General features: G+C 33.6%; 1 protein-coding gene across 40 annotated transcripts in view; it reads right to left on the bottom strand.

Annotated features, from left to right (window-relative positions):
- BAZ2B (bromodomain adjacent to zinc finger domain 2B) overlaps window positions 1-17878 on the bottom strand; it is a 421280-nt gene that overhangs the window by 123216 nt on the left and 280186 nt on the right. For 24 of the 40 annotated variants that reach the window (XM_069577353.1, XM_069577352.1, XM_069577361.1 and 21 more), the window contains 2 exons: window positions 4621-4809; window positions 226-393 (listed from right to left, as the gene is read on the bottom strand). In XM_069577353.1, coding sequence (XP_069433454.1) covers window positions 226-393; window positions 4621-4809 — 357 coding nt within the window. The remainder of the gene's footprint in view (window positions 1-225; window positions 394-4620; window positions 4810-17878) is intronic. The other 16 variants (XM_069577387.1, XM_069577390.1, XM_069577393.1 and 13 more) reach the window with 1 other exon arrangement.

Raw genomic sequence — 17878 nt, 5'->3', positions numbered from 1 at the left:
ACCAACCATGCAATGTCAACATGTAAACAGTACTTTCTTGAATAATTTATTTAATCTTGGCTGCAAAACACGAACACTTTCAATCTCACAGAGTTATTATAAAGATTAAGCAAGACAATGTGAAAGTGTCTAGCACAATGCTTTATAACTGTTTCTAAATCTGAACTCTACTGAAAATGGATACTGAAATGAAGGATAATACTTCACTCAAGTTAACATGGATACCTTTTTCAGGACCATTTCTATTACTTTTTCCAGAAGTCCTTGAATGGAATGAAGAAGAATCATGATTCTGGGCTGGAGGAGCAAACAGTGGTGGAATTCCCAGTAATGGTGGAAAGAAGGTTGCCCCTGTACGTGTATGAACATCTGTTGTTCGCCACCATTCTGCACCTCAAAGCCAAACACCAAACAAGCAAAAATATTTGGATTAACTTCCTAGTTAATTTAACAGTGCTTTTTATATTTTATTACTGAAGAAAAATTTCAGGTTTCATCTTGGAACAGAATTGCTGAATTACACATAGTTCTGACCATCTTTCTAATTATAAGATAACTGACTAGAAGTTATACATTCATCATTCTGCTCGTTAAGACAGTATCCACGGTTCTTCACTTAGCAGCTTCTATGAATTCCAAGTTTATGAAGAACAAAGGTAGTCTATAGTTTTTAAAATAAAATGGGAAAATTGAAATTAACATTAAAGAACTGTTTAACTCTTTGATGACTTACATCATAATTTTTCTAAATTAGCAAAGAAAGAGTGTTTAAGATTATTTTAATCTATTTTAAAACTTTAGAATGTAAAGCAACCATCTACAATCTATGTTAAGAATTTCCTTAAATTACATACAAAAAAACTCTGGCTTTGATAAATCAAATGCTTTAAATAATAATACAAACGCCACTGTAATTCAGCATATCTTGAATACCTTTATGGAAGAAAACGTCTATACTCAAACAAAACAACAGAGAGAGCAAAATCAATGTCTATTTTTTGTTTGTTTTTGGTCCAAAAAACGAAAAGTGCTTCAAAGATTTCCAAAAACAAGTTGCCATATTAAACTATAAAAGACTTATATAATTTTTTTCCTTAAAGTTAATTTAAAAAGCCTGAATTTTATTTATACTTCCTCTTACAAATTACAGATAATAATGTCTTATCATTGAATGCAATTTAGCTATTCAAACAGTGGCTTTTAGTTAAAACTGTTAGAAAATGAGAGAAACCAAATTTTATAGAATACATTATTTAGGGAAAGTTTAAGATTAAGAAGAAATCTAAAATAAATCAAAGGACAGTCTTATATTGCCCCATCTAAAATCTTGGAAAGAATACTTTCCAAATGGCTAACCAGCTAGATTACCAAGTCAGTTACTATCAGTTACTACCTTTTAGGCTAATCTTCCAAGAGATATGGTACATTTTTCATAGACTTGATAATCACAAAAAATTAGAGGAAAAATCCCAATAATAGAGTATGGGAAAATTCAACATAGTCAATGTATTATATTATATGATCTTGAAAGCTTTTCTAAGAACATCTCTTCATTAAAACAAGATGTAAAGTTATGTGAACCTTCATTATCTAAAGACAAAAGTCTAGATTAAAAGAAAGTGAAATGGTCTTGGTAACTGACATTCTAATGTCTAAAAATCAGTATAAGCAGAAAACTGCAAAAGCTATTCTACTGCACTGCAGGAAGTCGCTGCTAGTGAAATGACACCAATGTATATTCAGCAGTGCCTGAATGATGGGAACTGAACCAAGAATAACTATATAAAACTATCAATCATTTATCTACTGTTAAGATGAAAGAACTGTATTTAGATAGAAAGAAAAACTATGTTTTTGGAGCTTGTAACAGCATAGCCGGAATCTATTGCTATTTATAGATTTGAAAACTTGGTTCTATTTAGCTGATAAAAAAGGAAATACCAGTTTCCTGAAATATTCATATTATTTAACATAGAGTCTATAATTAAAGCAATATAGTTGAAGGTTCAGACTTTGTAAACAACCAACAAATTGGTAAGGTAATCAACGTATAATAAGACTCAAATATTTTAAACATAATCAAACTGAGAAAAAAAACATAAAAATGTACTTTAGAATATCAATAGTAAATAAGCAAACAACAGAGATTAGAAAAAAAACACAACTGGAAAATGTACATGTTATAAATTCAAGTAAATAAGATCAAATAAAAAGATGAAAATGGTAGCACTTCTGAAAACAAGCTTCACAAATGTCTAATATTTCATGGGAAATAACAGAATTTTTGTTAAGTATGAATTATTTCTTTTTCAAATTAAGAAAAAAACAAACTACCTTGTTGATAAATGAAATTTACAAAATAAGGATTATATAAACCAGAACATGAGGAATTTCTAAATGTATTCAAAGGCAGTAACTGCATGGTAACAACATTAATCATATTCCATTGAAAAAGTCTATTATTTCAGAGGATATACTGAAACACAATTTGAACCTATAAGACAGCAGAATTTAAAAATCTCCCTGAGTTGATAGAGCCAAATACTTCACAAAAATTCATAGTAATATAAAAATATAATGACTAAAATTGTAAATATTTTAAAAGATCTTCCCATGAAATACTATTTCAATATAAAATGGAAATAATTTTATTATATAATATACATTAAGTAATTTTCACATTGATTTAATCACCTGAAATGCAGACTAGTTTAGAAGTGCATAATATTTAAAAGTAAACTATTCCCGATTTAAAATTCCTAGTGATTTCTTCTCTTTGTGTTTTTAAAATTTTGGCATTTTGGTTACCCTTTTAAATAAAACCAATTATAGACAATCTAAGTTATATAAGATGTACAGCTTAAACAAATGAGTCCTCTATAACAAAGCATATTCTCTTGGCAAGAAAGTACGCTTATACAGCCATACTGTTATTTGCCACTAAAGACTCTGTCTTATAATTTTCTATTTATCCATCTTCTAAAAACTATAAGAAACATAACATAGACAATGTTAGTGTACTCCTAAGTGCTTAGCCTAGTGCACAGAACATAGTTAGATGCTCAAAGAAGTTTGTACAATAAATGGATGAATGAATAGCTTATATGAATAGCTTATACAGATTAGGGAAGTTATCAGATTTTTTCCATACAGTGGAAATACCAACATTATTGAAGATGAGATGAGTAATTCTTACAACTGTTAACCATGTTTTCAGTACAGAAGATAATTGATTTTAATACTTCAATAATTACATTGTGGTTTAAAAATGCTCAAAAGCAATTAATGCTACATATATATCAAACTATATCAAATATAAGAAATTGTGTTAAAATAATTTTTAAAATTTAAGATACTAGCAACTATATTACTAATTTTTTATTCAGCAACCTATATTTCAGCAAGTATCTACGGATTACTCATCTTGCTAAGCAACCGTGCTCAGAACTGCCTAAATTCCTATTAGTATTTTTTAAAGCAAATGTCAAGACTTTGTTTGACTTTTAACTTTCTAGACACATTGTTCCTTTTCATCATCCCTTTTCTGAATTAAAGAAATAATATGACTCAAAAAATGAGTCATATTAAGTATATATTTAACCATCTTTTCATCAAACAAGATACTTGATTCCTTTTAAAGAAACTCTTAACAAGAGGAAGAATCATGATGGCTACCAATCATGTACTAATTATGTATGCTGAACACTGCATTCAGCACTGGACATGGATTATCTCTTTTAATCTTCACAAGAACCCTAAGAGGTAGATACTGTTATTATTATTATCATCCTCATTATTCACATGAAAAAACTGAGGCTAAGAGGTCAGATTACTTGTTCGGTCAAGGTCACACAGCTGAAAGGTAACAGGCCTGATTTAAATTCAGATCCATTTGTCTCTGAATTATGCTCTATTAGTAACACTAAATCATGTATCCTTAACTAAAATTTATTAAGATAAAATTAATCACTGGAAACACATTAAAGCTTAGACTTTCAAAATAATATAACGAGAAATTATAGCATGTTTGTCTAAGTTAAGCTTTAATTGGTGTCTTACTGAACTCCTGAATCCTCATAATCTGGGATAATTCTGGTCTCCCTCCCATGTAAGTGGTGCAAATCTGTGGTTGTTTAAGTAAAATATGAAAAAATAGAAATTTAAGAGCCAAGCTCATCTTACTTACAAACACAGAGAAATGAGAACTCAAAATAAAAGTGTATTTATTCATTACAGGAACTGGACTTTCGTTTTTCACTGAAAGTTAAATAATTTTTTTTAAGAACCAAGTAAAACTGAGAAAAATTAATCAAATTTTATACTTCTAATACATATACTTTTCTACTTCAATAAAAAGCATGATAAAAACTTGGCTTAATTATTCACTTTTGCAACAGATAGCTTAGCATTTGAATAACTAGTTAATTACACTGCCACACAGCACACACAGTGTGTTTACTATTTTGCACATGATAAAAAGGATTGCACTAATTCTTGCATGTGAGCTTTAATATACCAGGCATAAGACTATTCTTTTTGTTCAGTTTAATAAACAATTACTGCTTGCACATTTTCAAGCTTTCTTTCTTTCTTTGAACACTGTTTGTAATAGATGTTTACCTGGAAAAGACGCTAGTTGGGGATGGGCGGCTAAGGCTGTGGGTGTACCAAGTGTCCCCAAACCACCAAATTCTGAATGCCCTGAGCTGGCTGAATGTAGACCAAAGACTGGGTGGCTGACCATTGGGAAGGCACTCGACACTGTGGACAGGTTAAACGGTTGATCCCCAGCTGCTCTGAATAAATGTCCTGGGAGGGAAAAAAACACACTTAAAGTTGTATTATAAAAACAGATGAGATTTATCTGATGTCAGCATTCATAGTGTATTAAAATTTATAGTTTATCTATTAAATTTCTATTATACCTTTTTTCTTTTGCATTTCTGTTCTTTAAACCCTACAGAATAAGATGTTTTTAGAAACAAGAATAAACTCTAAAAATAAGTCAAATGAATGACATAACTTTATTTATAATTTTGAGATTGAGAATGATGCTTTAAGTAAGCAATTTTCATGAATTATATAGTTTGACCTGCAAAAGTGAGGCAAACTTTCTGCTAATACATGTACATTAATATTTTATCAGGAATTTCTACTCATAAGAAGGAAGATAAAAAAACATCCTATTAATACAAAGTTGAAAATTAATAAAATAAATCCAGAATCCGTCACAAAGTCATTACTCAAATTGTCATATACTCTAGGCAAAGAGTTCCTGATTTCCATGTGCTAGAATTTGAAGGTATAGTCTCTATCCAACATCTTTAGGTGAGGAGAGTTGATGCCAAAAAGGATTATATTTCTAGCCTGATAAAGCAATACATCCAAGAGCATAAGTATTTAATAAATAAAACTACTAATTTATTTCTAAATGCATTCAAAGGTAGTGATCAATATAAAAATCATTTTTAAACATTGTGACAGTAAGTTCATATTCAATTCAAACATGATTTTTTTCAATCTCTACATTTACTCTAAAGAGACTCTAGTACTAAATGTCATAACCCAAAGCTGCAGTGTTAAATAATCCAAAACACAATGTGTTTTTCATTCTTTGTAGGGATTTGGCAGAAGATTTGTTAATACTTGGAAATCTTCTTTTTACTTTCAGGAAATAATTAAGTTTCCTGATTTGATAGTATGAAAGCAGAATATGAAAACTCACACTCTAGGCTACCATAATTTACTGTGTGAAAACTATTGTGCTCTGTGTTAAAAAAAAAATATAAGGCTTCCTTATGATCCTGTTTATAGCAGACCTGGCTATGCATTGCAATATAGTTTGAATAAAGTATGTTTGAAGTAAATTAAAAAAATGCAACTTAAAAATAAGTATAGTTTTCGTTATCATTTAGTTATCAGCAAAATCTCTCCTCTTTGCTTTTTTATTCTCTGAAAACTAAGAGGAAGTCATCAAAGAGATCAGAGTGTACTCTCATTGACTGATATAAGCCCTAAATTCCTCATTGAAATAACACTGTATTTTCATTGAAGTAGTAAGATTTAAATAGATGATTACATCAAGTATATCTTACATCAATCAGCCTTCAAGGTAAAAAGTTCTGATTGAAGGCTGAGGTCCCACTATTACAAAGCAGTTAGTAGATCTTATAAGGAAGATACTCAAGAGTCTATACAAGTAAGGCCCACAAATAAAACTGTGAGGGAGGAGGGCAGGGAAGGACACAAACTTGGATATATTTTCTTAGTCAGCCAACCTTAGTTTCTGTTTATTAAACCCTAAACAGAAAATCTGTGAGTTTGGTACTTTTTATGTAATCAGAATTCTAGACTGCAATTAGCACTAAAATTAACTCAAAACAAAACAGAGTCTGCTATTAGAAAAAAGGGAAATTACTCAAGTATTACTATTTTTAAGAGTATTGCTATGGTATCACAAAGATTATGTAAATTTTGAGTGGGGTGGGGTTGGTGGGCAATAGAATTCTCAAAGACCCAGCTAATTTCTCTAAAAAAATGAGCCTATATATATCAGTAAGAACCATTATTTATTTTCACATGTGATTACCTATAAAATCTCCGATTCTCACTAATCAATTCAACTTCTGAAATCACGTCCTTAATCAACGGCTTATTTATAAGCATACTGTGGTCAGTTACATTTTCCTCTTTATTAGTTTTCTTGATAAACAAGATGAACTGAACATTCAGTTTGTAGATTTTAAAATCATTTTTAACATATTTTACAAAATAATAATTCTTAAATTATACTTGTCAATTGTATACATGTATTAATAGCAGTGATTTAATACAAAAAATTTTGTGAGATAAACTCAAAACTATACAATATATTATAAAAACTCAGAACAGATTGAAATTATAAGGGATCAGAAACTGATAGATATATTACTACAACAGAAGTTAATTGTTAGCCAGAACATTTTCTTATTGTGAAGAAATAAATGAGCAAGGTTTACCTTGGAGTCTCATGAACCAAAAACATGAGTAATATCTAAATGCAGTTGTCACTCTTGCAGCAATAAGTAAGAATCAATTTTAATTAAAAATCAATTTTACACAATTTGATAATAAAAAGGTTCTTTTAAAAAAATGCATTTAGTTCTTAATTGAAGGTTAACTGCTTTACAGAATTGTGTTGGTTTCTGTCAAACATCAACATCTTTTTCTAACTCTAAAAAGTGTGACAGCTAGAAAGAGCTGAATATAAGATTTCAACAAAATATGAGCTTTACTCACTGTAGATTCAAATAGGAAAAAAAGTAGTTTGTACACAGAGTTATATCTATGCTTGACAAAATTATGAAGAGGCTACCTTACTCTATTTTCTTATTCCTTTTTAGAAAACTCCTGTTGAACATAATTGAAGCATAGAAAGTACTCACGTGACAATGGAATCTATACGACCTATTTATTCCTTGTTGATAAGAAAATGTTCACTTTTGTATATAGTGGAGATCAGGCCCACATTATACTGATTATAGTGATACTATGCATTATTAGGAGCACATATCAGAGATTTTCTTTGCTATACATGGATAAAGTTATACCACTGAAGGAAAATAATTTCATACTACATTTAATAATCTCTACTAAATTTTGCCTATATAACAATATAGAAGTCAGTGATAAAAAGCATATCTTTCTGATTAAATGGCTTTGTAATTCTATATATATTAATAATTTAAATATTATTATTCCACACTTTTTATAAAAACAGGTACTAATTCCATGTAAAAACCTTCCAGAATTATTCTGTTCTTTATTCAAAAGTGTCTAGTAATTCAGACATTTCATGAACATATTAAGTTCATATTAAGTACAGGTGCTATGCTTAGTAGTTAGCATACAGGATAAATAAGACATAATCCCGAGCCTTAAGGAACTCAATGATTTGAACATAATTTAGGTAGTGTAAGACTTTGGGCTCCAAAATCACTGCAGATGGTGATTTCAGCCATGAAATTAAAAGATGCTTACTCCTTGGAAGGAAAGTTATGACCAACCTAGATAGCATATTCAAAAGCAGAGACATTACTTTGCCGACTAAGGTCCGTCTAGTCAAGGCTATGGTTTTTCCAGTGGTCATGTGTGGATGTGAGAGTTGGACTGTGAAGAAGGCTGAGAGCCGAAGAATTGAGGCTTTTGAACTGTGGTGTTGGAGAAGACTCTTGAGAGTCCCTTGGACTGCAAGGAGATCCAATCAGTCCATTCTAAAGGAGATCAGTCCTGTTCATTGGAAGGACTGATGCCAAAGCTGAAACTCCAATACTTTGGCCACCTCATGCGAAGAGTTGACTCATTGAAAAAGACCCTGATGCTGGGAGGGATTGGGGGCAGGAGGAGAAGGGGACGACAGAAGATGAGATGGCTGGATGGCATCACTGACTCAACGGACATGGGTTCGGGTGAATTCCGGGAGTTGGTGATGGACAGGGAGGCCTGGCGTACTGCAATTCATGGGGTCGCAAAGAGTCGGATATGACTGAGCGACTAAACTAAACTGAACTGAAGACTTTTTCACACCACAATGTATTAAACAAGTTAGTTAACATTATAATATTATGAACTGGTATTGTCACACACAGGAATCAGTAACAGATCCCAAATACCTAAAACAATGTCTTGTACAGAGTAGATATATAATAGGTACCTGCTGAATGAATCGATTTATTACTCATTTAATAACAGAAGGTGCACATGCATGGGACTAATTCCAAAGACTAGAAAGTTGTCTTGAATTTTCATTTAAACTTGCAAGGATTCTTCTTACTAGTTTCCTTTTGTCTTACACTTAGGCATCCTCAAGTCCTAATTTTTTAAAATTACCACTTGGCCTTTTATTTCTCCTTGATTTCATTTAGGCCACATACTGGATTCTATCACACAAAACTCTACCACTCCAAGATCTTAAACTCTTATATTTTTCTAACCACAGTTTCCACCTTTCCATTTCCACATTTCTCAGCATGCCTTTTGGTCTCTCTGTCTTCTACCCCTTGACCCCATCTATCTCTTTCCCTCTCAATTCCATCTCACCATCACTCATTAACCTTGAAAGAAAATTCTTATACTTGTATGTCTACTTCCTCCTCAGTTCTCAGAATCTTTAATACCTTGCAAAGTCTAAGTCTCCCTTCCATTTTGTCTGTAAAGGACCTTAAGTTTTCCTAACCATTAGATTTCAATAATCTCTGCTCTTCTCATTCTTAACCTGACTCTATAAATCTGGCATATGATTGCCTCTTCCTTATTAAAACCCATTTTCACCCTTAAGATCCAGGTCATGGAACTATTTTGATATTCTTATTAACTATATTTTTCAATACTACTACTGTGTGCCTTATTGGATTTTTTTCTGCAAATATAAGTAAGATTCCTTAAGATTTTGTCCAACCATCTCCTTCTTCCACTTTTATGCTTTCTTCCTCAGTCATTTCATGTACTTCCACTGTTTTAACTATCATTTCTATGCACATGAATTCTAAACTAGGATTTTAGATCCTTGAGAGTGAAAACTGGATCTCGATCATCTCAATAATCGGCAATACTTGGCATAATATGAAACACAAGTACTTAATAAATGTTTTCCATTATTATATTTTTGGTCACGTTATTTCTATAGACCCTCCACGCTTATGGAGGGTAACATGCTCTTTGACTTCTTTTGCCTTTTATAATCTTAACTATACTTTGATAATAATTTCAAGAAAATATACTCCAAGAAGTATCCCTGAATCTCCCAGATAGATACGTTTTTGGACCCTCTTTGAACATTCAATTATTCACAATGTTTTATCAGACCATCGCTAGGGTATAAGGTTGTAAAGGAATGAGCCATTTCTTTTCATTTTTACTCTCTACAAAACACTGCAGAAAACAAACTGTTAACAATTGCAAGGACAACACTTTATAATACCTGCTGTGGATAACTCCAAAAATGGTAGTTTTCAATTCTCTGTTTCTCTTTTCCTTTAAAAAGTGAGAGTAACCAGGAGTCATTCTTAAAGTGATAAAAATATACCTCACTTTCCCCCTCTGTTTCAATTATAAAAAGCATTCACGATGTTATTAAAAGCTCTTTGGGTACTTAGAAGCTGATTTAATAACATCTATGTTGTGGCTTTAATCTTCTTATACAGCAGAGGGTGCTGTTTAGATTACACCCTTGGTTTCATTGTCAGGTTTCATAGCTCAGTTGGTAAAGTAGCTGGCTGCAATGCAGGAGACCCCTGTTCAATTCCTGGGTGGGGAAGATCCTCTGGAGAAGGGATAGGCTACCCACTCCAGCATTCTTGGGCTTCCCTTGTGGTTCAGCTGGTAAAGAATGCGTTGGCAATGCGGGAGACCTGGGTTTGATCCCTGGGTTGGGAAGATCCCCTGGAGAAGGGAAAGCCTACCCACTCCAGTATTCTGGCCTGGAGAATTCCATGGACTGTATAGTCTATGGGGTCGCAAAGAGTCGGATGATTTTCACTTTCACTTTGTCATTGTCAGGACAGTGTCCTTAACCTTCTCCAACTGTCTTGAAACATCATGCGACTGTTCATAAGATTTCTAACCATAGACTGGAGAAGGCTAAGTGAACTCCGCAACTACATTTTTTAAAAAGTATATTCTGTATTAATAAATTTAAAAAAAAACAGAGCATCTTCCTATAGGAAAGAAAATTCAACACAAGTCAAACTGACTCTTAAATTTATGAGTGCAAAATAAAATTATTTGAATATTAGAATGCCTTACTTTTGGAGAAGTGATTTTTCTACATTAATAAACCTATAATCAGAAGATCCTCTGAAATAAAAACGTGGCATGATTAACTCTCAAATTTTGCTCAGAGAACACAACTGAAAACTGATAAATTACATCATAAAATGAAAATAGTTTTAGAAGACCATAATTATGCTTTTTTACAGATATTAACATTCAAGCATAGTTTCAATATTATGAATGCAACTTTTTTTTGGTTTCCATTTTAACTGATAAGTAAAAATGTGAACTTACTGCATAATGAGAATACATCTCTAATGCCTAAATTGTTTACATTATAATAAGCTGACTACTTTTTAGCACAGCTTTACAGATTTTACTAGCCAATCCATCTATAAGTGATTAAAGCAGTTACAGAAATGCCAGTGTCTCAGGAACAGTGCATGTTAACTGCAAGTGCCTTTATTAATATCAAATGAACCTCACATAACAATAAAATAAGGCCTTTTCCCCCCACAGGAACAAAATTACATGAATACCATACTAATGTCTTGAACCTATACTATGAGTGGACAAAATCTCCTACCAATCAGGAAAAGTCTAGATAACAAATTAAAACAAAATGATTATAAGGAATAAGTATGCTTAAAGCATCTAATCTTTTTTTTAAAAATTAAGGAGACCACTTATTATGATAGAATTCCACATATGCTGCTTTTTGTATGCTACAAATGTCTTTGTTATTGCTACACAAACTTGTTGCAACATGTATTCTCTTATCTCTAGTTTTTTAAACTGTTAGCACATTTTACAGCATTGCAAAATCAGTGTCTAGTATGCAACCTTCAAAATGTGTTTAATCGTCAAAAATGGTAGCACAAATAAAGGTTACAAGAGTACTTAAACACTGGTAATAACTGAATTCAATAAAGTGAAATCACTGTAAGTTAAAGAAATGCTCAAATTATTTGCCCATATATTAAAATTACTAAACATATTAACACTTAAATATTCTGAAACTCACAATGTACAAATTCTGCTAACTTAAACTTTGACTAAAGAACAAAGAATTTTATAGTTAATGGTGACAAGACAATCCCCCACCAATAATTTCCATTTTATTTCTTTATTCTTACAACTTTTTCAGTAGTTAACCTTTATATTTTAACATTTAAAAAGCATGGTATGGAAATAAAGTCATTCTTTTTAAGTATTTGTTTTAAGATTGTTTTAGACTCACAAGAGTTGTAGAAAATAGTACAGGGTTCCAACCTTCCCTTATGTTAACATTTTATATGCTAAAAACTAATTTTCAAAGCCAAGAAATTGTCCCTGATTAATTAATTTATTTATTCAGATCTCAGTTTTTCCAGTAGTGTCCTTTTTCGGTGCTAAAATCCAATCCAGGATCTCACATTGCATTTAGCTACTGTGTTTCTTAATTTTCTCTAATTTGTGACAGTTTCTCAGTCTTGTCTTTCATGACCTTGATACATTAGAGTACTAGTCAGGTACTTTGTGGATAGATCTCAGTGTGGGTTTGTCTGATGTTTTCTCATGATTAGAAGAGGTTAAACATGATAGGGAAGAGTACCCAATGTTTCCTTGTCATTGGGTCCATGATGTTTCTATGTGGGACTGCTGACATTAACTTTGACCACTTGGTTAAGTTGGTAACTGCCAGGATTCAATATAAAGTCACTAATTTCCTTTCAAACAGTCTTTTTACTAGAAAAAAAAATCATTAAAAGTCTAGGTAGCCTTGGAAACAAAAGCTAATACTTTATATAACACTGAACCTGGTGAACAAGGTTTTGATTCAGTTCACTCAGTGATGTATCAATCCCCAGGCAAATAACTATTCTTAAAAGACAAGAGTAGCTGCTCCTCTGGAAAAAAAGTATTTTTTGTTAGATCTAATGAAAGAATTTAAAGTTCACAGATTAAAACACTAAAATTATACTATATTTCTATATTCCTATATTCAAATATAGATGCACTTTATTTTTATAATGAATTATAAAAAATCTGAAAACAGGCTTACTTCTAAAATTTTATTTTACTTATGCTTCAATAAATAAGTCAGTTTTCCATTAATAAACAAAAATTACTAAAAGCAGCTTTGAAAAACACATTTCTTTCATTGCTACATTAATGAAATGTAGCAATTTCATTGCTACATGTCTTTAAATTCCTGTCTCTAGTCCTTTAAACTAGAAGCATATTTCACAGCATTGCAAAATCAGCTTCTAGTATACAACCAGCAAAGTACAGCTAACCATCAAAAACAGTAGTGCATTCATATATTAACTTGCTACGGCAGCCATAACAAAGTACCCACAAACTGAGTGGCTTAGAACAACAGATATTTATTGTCTCAGTTCTGGAGGCTACAAAATTCAAAAAACAAGGTGTGGGCAAGGCCATGTCCCTGAAGATGCTAAGGAAGAATATGTTTCTTTATTCTAGAACTTTGGAAAACTCAGGCATATTTCCTATGTCTCCAGATGGGCTTCTTTCTGTATACATCTATGTCTAACCTACCCCTATAATAAAGACACCAGTAATTTTGGTTTAGGGCATTGATGCACTTGAAACTAAGGTGGAGTTACTATTTTGAAAACAAGGTGATTTGTTCTGCTGGCTTAATGAACACTTTACTGTTACTCTTTTGCACTGAATTTTGCATATTTCTGGGAAGAGGTGAATTTGTCCCAAAATATTCCATCAGTTCAGTACAGTTCAGTCGCTCAGTCGTGTCCGACTCTTTGCACCCCATGAATTGCAGCACGCCAGGTTCCCTGTCCATCACCAACTCCCGGAGTTCAATCAGACTCACGTCCATCGAGTCACTGATGCCATCCAACCATCTCATCCTTTGTCACCCCCTTCTCCTCCTGCCCCTAATCCCTCCCAGCATCAGAGTCTTTTCCAATGAGTCAACTCTTCACATCAGGTACCCAACATACTGGAGTTTCAGCTTTAGCATCATTCCTTCCAAAGAAATCCCAGGGCTGATCTCCTTCAGAATGGACTGGTTGGATCTCCTTGCAGTCCAAGGGACTCTCAAGAGTCTTCTCCAACATCACAGTTCAAAAGCATCAATTCTTCGGCGCTCAGCCTTCTTCACGTCCAACTCTCACATCCATACATGACCACGGGAAAAACCATAGCCTTGACTAGACGGACCTTAGTCGGCAAAGTAATGTCTCTGCTTTTGAATATACTGTCTAGGTTGGTGATAACTTTTCTTTCAAGGAGTAAGCGTCTTTTAATTTCATGGCTGCAACCACCATCTGCAGTGATTTTAGAGCCCCCCAAAATAAAGTCTGACACTGTTTCCACTGTTTCCCCATCTATTTCCCATGAAGTGATGGGACCGGATGCCATGATCTTCGTTTTCTGAATGTTGAGCTTTAAGCCAACTTTTTTGCTCTTCTCTTTCACATTCATCAAAAGGCTTTTCAGTTCTTCTTCACTTTCTGCCATAAGGGTGGTGTCATCTGCATATCTGAGGTTATTGATATTTCTCCCGGCAATCTTGATTCCAGCTTGTGTTTCTTCCAGTCCAGTGTTTCTCATGATGTACTCTGCATATAAGTTAAATAAGCAGGGCGACAATATACAGCCTTGACGTACTCCTTTTCCTATTAGGAACCAGTCTGTTGTTCCATGTCCAGTTCTAACTGTTGCTTCCTGACCTGCATACAGATTTCTCAAGAGGCAGGTCAGGTGGTCTGGTATTCCCGTCTCTTTCAGAATTTTCCACAGTTTATTGTGATCCACACAGTCAAAGGCTTTGGCATAGTCAGTAAAGCAGAAATAGATGTTCTTCTGGAACTCTCTTGCTTTTTCCATGATCCAGTGAATATTGGCAATTTGATAGTTCATTGGAAAAACAGTTGTCTGTAGTATTGATGTAACAGCACTTTCTCATATGATCATGGTTTAAAGGAATATCTTGGTTAAATACATATTGGTTAGATGTGTAAATGCTCATATCATCAGCACACATTAAATGATTTTGTACACAATTTCCAGGGGTGGGTTAAGAGTAGCTTGTGAAGCAACTGGAAGTGAATGGTGACAGAGAGACTATCCAGGGAAGACTTGGTGATAAGGGTCTCTCACACAGAGAGCAAGGGAGAGAGACTGTGTAACAATTATTGTTATAGATTCATGGCATGGGGAAATATTTTCCAGAATTATGAATTAATTAACAGCCTAGAATTCTTTTTTTTTCATACTTATGAACTATATAATGAAGGACTGCAATGCATTTTGCATAGCTTTCATTTCTTTGAAATTGCTGCTTTCTAAAATTCTCTTATTTTCACATTTTGTTGGGGAACCCAACTACTGATCAGCAGCATATCACTCAAGAAATAGCAATAGTTGGACATTTCTGAATTTTTCCATATTGCTTTTTTTCTTGTTATATTTATACTTGATTTTGAAGGACTGATTATGCTTGTGTCACTGCAAGCAATCAGGACCCAGTCACTGTGTAACACATAATGATACTAACTGTACAACAAAGCCCGAGTTTTTACCAACTGTAAACCCCTAGAGTTAGGTGTCTCTTCCTAATCCATTCATTTATACCATGGCGTTTTCTCTTCACACTCAGCGGATTCATAAGGTTATTTGCCTTTAGTGATTTCACTTTCTTACAGCATGAAATGATGAAGGTTGATAAAAGGAGAGATTAGATTTTAAAAAAATAATAAAGAACAGGAAAGCAAAGCTAAAAGAAACAGCAGCTCTAATTTATTTCTCTGTGAGAGCCTCAGGTCTCCTTAAGTGTTTTCCTATTTTGGCTCTTCAAATCCAGTCTAAGCTAAAACGAAGAGGTATGGTAGATGCTGTTACACATAGGCACAGTTCCCAAAGACCGCAGTAAGGTAAAGACCAAAAGGAAGCAAAACTGAAAGAAGATAAAACAGGAGAGCTGGGTTCAATCTCTGGTTTGGGAAGATCTCCTGGAGAAGGGAATAGCAACCCACTCCACTATTCTTGCCTAGAGAATACCATGGACAGAGAGAGCCTGCTGGGCTACAGTCCATGGGATCGCAAAGAGTTGGACACAACTGAGTGACTTTTACTTACTCACTTAAGGACCCAATTTACAAAGACATCACATGCTAAAGAACAGGAGATTAGGATTCCAATATATCTTTTTCTGAGAAGAAAGAAAAAATTATATCCATAACCTCGGGTTCATTTTTAAAATTACTTAATTGATTGGAAAGTATGGCTTTTCTTTACTAATTTACTGCTAAAATTCTAATTAAAACTCCAAAGTCCTAACCATAAAAGTTATGCAAAATATATTTCAAGAATACCTGGTGCCTTGTGATCAAACCATTCATTAAATAAATCTACTGAAAGGGGGAAAAAAGCTAGATAGTGAACATTCCAGGGTCTTTATTTGTGACTTACAGATGTCTAGAATATAGACAACTGAAAAAGAAAATTGTTCTAATAGTTCATATAAGTACTCAGAGACTGAAATGAAAATCCAGCTTAATCCCCAAACCCTCAAGAACAGGCCTATCTCATTCTCTTCATGGTTCTCTACTGACAGTAAACATAAGTTCCATCTTTTAAATAAGAATTTTTAATTAACAATTTTATTTATTCAATGCCTCTTCAGTAAAGTCAATTCATCTTTTAAGATTCTTTACGCTGAGGCTTACAATGCCCGTCTCCAACTAAAATCTGCAGTTATTTGGTATCATCAGAGTAGGGCAAGCTGCTGCTGCTGCTGAGTCACTCAACTGGGTCTGACTGTTTGCAACCCCACGGACCGTAGCCCACCAGGCTCCTCTGTCCATGGGGATTCTCCAAGCAAGAATACTGGAGTGAGTTGCCATTTCTTTCTCCAGGGGATCTTCCTGACCCAAGTAGAGCATAATATAGCCTAGGAAACATTAGAGTAAATTTATCATCTAACTTACAAATCCTATTTCTGCAATTTCATCTCTCCTTCCCTCTCTTTCTTCAACAATTGTTTCTTAAGCACATATTTTGTGCCTGGCACCAACTGGATACACACTGACAAAAGAACTCTGTATGGTCCCAGCCTTTTAAATGTAGACGGGACAAACAAGTAAAACACCACCAAATCTATGATTATAAATTGCGAAGGGTACTATGGAGGAAATTACTAGGTGTAAAAACAGATAATAGAAATTACCCAGACACTATGAACTAATTAATGTTTCAGGATATTTAACCTGAGACAAAGCATGAGAATCAGCTTATGTAATTCCTCTAAGACAAAGAGAGAACAGGATTGAGATCTTGTACAGTTCCTCTAAGACAAAGAGAGAACATGTTTGAGACCTTAAGTTGGAATTAGATGGTGGAGGATGTATCAGTTTTTAATAAATTGAAATGTACAAAACAATCAACTCAAAATGCCTAAGTGAAAAGGTAAATGTATTAATTCATGTAACATAAAAGCTTTTAGAACTAACACCCAAAAAAGATGTCCTTTTCATTATAGGGGACTGGAATGCAAATATAGGAAGTCAAGAAACACCTGGAGTAACAGGCAAATTTGGCCTTGGAGTACAGAATGAAGCAGGGCAAAGACTAATAGAGTTTTGCCAAGATAATGCACTGGTAATAGCAAACACCCTCTTCCAACAACACAAGAGAAGACTCTACACATGGACATCACCAGGTGGTCAACACCAAAATCAGACTGATTATATTCTTTGCAGCAAAAGATGGAGAAGCTCTATACAGGCAACAAAAACAAGACCAGGAGCTGACTGGCTCAGATCATGAACTCCTTATTACCAAATTCAGACTTAAATTGAAGAAAGCAGGGAAAACCGCTAGACCATTCAGGTATGACCTAAATCAAATCCCTTATGATTCTACAATGGAAGTGAGAAATAGATTTAAGGGCCTAGATCTGATAGATAGAGTGCCTGATGAACTATGGAATGAGGTTCGTGACACTGTACAGGAGACAGGAATCAAGATCATCCCCATGGAAAAGAAATGCAAAATAGCAAAATGGCTGTCTGGGGAAGCCCTATAAATAGCTGTGAAAAGAAGAGAAGCGAAAAGCCAAGGAGAAAAGGAAACATATAAGCATCTGAATGCAGAGTTC

This window comes from Ovis canadensis, chromosome 2 (assembly GCF_042477335.2).
Source record: "Ovis canadensis isolate MfBH-ARS-UI-01 breed Bighorn chromosome 2, ARS-UI_OviCan_v2, whole genome shotgun sequence".
NCBI classification, from domain to species: Eukaryota; Metazoa; Chordata; class Mammalia; order Artiodactyla; family Bovidae; genus Ovis; species Ovis canadensis.
This window is presented reverse-complemented; position numbering and strand designations above follow the sequence as displayed.